At 33.6% G+C, this 2,773-nt stretch overlaps 1 protein-coding gene across 1 annotated transcript; it reads left to right on the plus strand.

Annotated features, from left to right (window-relative positions):
• Positions 1-218: 218 nt before the first annotated feature.
• Positions 219-2,542, plus strand: LOC143578598 (protein FAR1-RELATED SEQUENCE 3-like). The gene is made up of 8 exons (XM_077062125.1): positions 219-288; positions 446-634; positions 791-921; positions 1,023-1,231; positions 1,320-1,412; positions 1,720-1,982; positions 2,194-2,318; positions 2,399-2,542. Exons 1-8 carry the CDS (start codon positions 219-221, stop codon positions 2,540-2,542), a joined length of 1,224 nt encoding a protein of 407 aa, XP_076918240.1.
• Positions 2,543-2,773: the final 231 nt, after the last annotated feature.

Genomic DNA, 2,773 nt, shown 5'->3' on the forward strand with positions numbered 1-2,773 from the left:
TATGTTTTGTTATGATTGTTTAATTTAGTTTTTACATATTAGTTGCTGAATTTAGGAGTTTCTCTGATGTTTAATTTAGTTTTTAAAGATTTTGATAGATTCATAGGTGCTGGATTTGATTGATTTTAGTTTATATATTTCATATGTTAACAATTTTGATCGTTTAACTCTAATCGTTTAATTAGGGGCTACATTTGATAGATTTTTAGAAGTTAATAATGGATGCTTCGATTACCGGATCTACATCTTTCTCGATTGAAGAAGTAAACAACTTTGAACAAGATAATCGTAATTTTCCGTTTTGCTTATGTTTATTTTTTAAGACACACTGTATATGATGTACACATATGTATAATTTTTAAGAATTGGTTAATTCTTTAATATACCATTATTTATTTACATCCATAACAGTTTGTTGTTTTTCATGTTGCTTTTGTTTGTGAAGAATCTATATCAGCTAGTGTGTATGATTTACCGAAAGGGGAGAGGTCTTGGATTCCTTTTGTTTCCCCTAAATTCAAACCTTATGTTAGAGCTAAGTTTCGTACACTAGATGAAGTTGTTTTTATGTATGAGGAGTATGCTCAGATGGCTGGGTTCTGCACTCGTTTGGGTACCACTAAGAAGCCTAAAGGTATCATAAAAACTAGATACATCTTGTGCTCAAAAGCTAATAAACCAAAGGATCAAGAGGAGGGTTGCGCTGACATTTCTTCAACCTCTAGTTCCCGTTGCGTGAACTTCAAAGTAACTGATTGTAAAGCATTGATAATTGTAAGACTTATAAAAGGCTCCTCGGATTATGAGATATATGGTTTTGAGGAGGTACACAATCATGGACCTCTTTCTTCCCACCATTTGACTAAGAAAAGAAGAAAACTAGACTTTGCAACAAAAGAGTTTATTTCCAATTTTCGTTTGGTTTGTGTCGGGCCAACCAAAGCTTTCAAGCTTCATGTGGCATTAAAGGGTGGTCATCATAATCTGAAAGGTACACTAACAGATTACAATAATTTTGGTAGAGATATACGGGGGCAATTGCTGATGGAGATGCTCAGATGGTGGTTGATAAATTCAATGAACGTTCCAAAAATGTACACAACTTCACTTTTAAATACCGAGTAGTTGGAACTGAGCTTACGTCTTTGTTTTGGGCTGATAATGTTTCAAAAGTCAACTATAAGGCTTTTGGTGATGTTTTGGCTTTTGACGTAACATACCACACCAACATGTAAGATATCTATTTTTGCATTAATGTAATCTAATATTTCTTTTTGTAAATAGTGAAACATTGATTTTATTTCTTTTTTTGTGTGTAGGTATGATATGATTTTCGTCCCATTCACGTGTGTTGATCACCACAAGAAGTGCACAGTTTTTGGTGCTGGCTTGTTGAGTAATGAAACTGTTGAGTCATAAACTTGGATTCTTTAATTGTTTCTCGACACACATGTCAAGCAGCCCACTTTTGTTTTAACCGATCAAGACCCTTCAATGAAGCAAGCTGTTCATAGTGTATTGGACAAATCAATTCATCTATTGTGCATGTGGCGTATTATTACAAAATTACCATTAAAGGTATATTTTCTTTATTTTATGATGCGTATAGTGAATAGTATATCTTTTCTTTATGTACTCTTGTGTATAATAAGTTAGCGTTAGGTACTTGTATGTATAATTAGGACTTTTGTAAACTTAAAAATTGTTTGTTATATACAGAAAGAATCTCACTTTTGTTACTGTTTTTCAGATCGATGTGAATCTTTTGAACAATTCAAATCTTAGCCGATCGATTCACAAGCTTGTTTTGAATGTTTATATTGATCTGGAAACATTTGAGCGTCGATGGAATCAGTTGATGAATGAGTATGGGCTGCAAGACCATGAATGGTTATCTGAAATGTATGCCATCCGTGATCAGTGGGTTCCCGGTTACTTTAGAGATGTCCCTATGTGTTGTTTAATGAAGACTACATCCCGATGTGAGAGTGCCAATATATCTTTAAAACTAACTCTAGTTCACATAACACATTAGTTCAATTTATGTTGTGTTTTAAGACAACTATGGATGGCCAACGAAACGAGCAGGGCAAACTTCAGAATAAAACAGAAACAACCAGCCCAAAATTCAAAACACCATTTCCGACTGAACGTCATGCTAATGAAGTTTATACCAGAGCTGTTTTTTTGAAGTCCAGAAGGAGATGTACAATGCTATGCGCTTGTGTTACATTGTATCTCGAGAGGAATCAAGTAATATACATAGTTATGTCGTTGCTCATCAAAACCACTTGAAACATATTGTGAATGAGTACAAGGTATAAAGGTTTTTAAATAATATACATATATGTATATTTTACATATTAATGCTTACTGTCATGTATTTGCAATTTTTTAGGTTATTCTTGATACATCGGACTTCATTGTGACATGTGAGTGTTTGGGATTCACATGCATTGGGTATCTTTGTCGTCATGCGTTTTGCATTTATAGGCACCACAAAGTAGATAAGATTCCTATGAAGTATATCAATATGCGGTGACTTAGAGATGCTCTTCCAAGCGGTGTCTATAATGTGGAAAACAGGTAATGTCATATTGGTGTAGAGTTAGTTACATAGTTTCTGTTACATATATGTATAGGCAGGATTAGTTTTTAAGTATAAATTTTGATTTTTATTCAATAGGTACAATTCCTACCAAACCCAAAGTTCGATAATTAGACATCGAATTTTTGATAATATTCAGATGTGCACGGATAGGCTGATGATGCA

This window comes from Bidens hawaiensis, unplaced genomic scaffold (genome assembly GCF_021521415.1).
Source record: "Bidens hawaiensis isolate Kalapana, Puna unplaced genomic scaffold, B.hawaiensis_p1.1 tig00029298_1, whole genome shotgun sequence".
NCBI classification, from domain to species: Eukaryota; Viridiplantae; Streptophyta; class Magnoliopsida; order Asterales; family Asteraceae; genus Bidens; species Bidens hawaiensis.

Bases quoted from the DNA above. Each gene is read 5' to 3' on its own strand.
- LOC143578598 (XM_077062125.1), top strand. From the start codon at position 219: ATGGATGCTTCGATTACCGGATCTACATCTTTCTCGATTGAAGAAGTA. The intron at 289-445 runs GTAATTTTCCGT...TTGTTTGTGAAG, and splicing joins CAACTTTGAACAAGATAATC to AATCTATATCAGCTAGTGTG. The intron at 635-790 runs GTATCATAAAAA...GACTTATAAAAG, and splicing joins TACCACTAAGAAGCCTAAAG to GCTCCTCGGATTATGAGATA.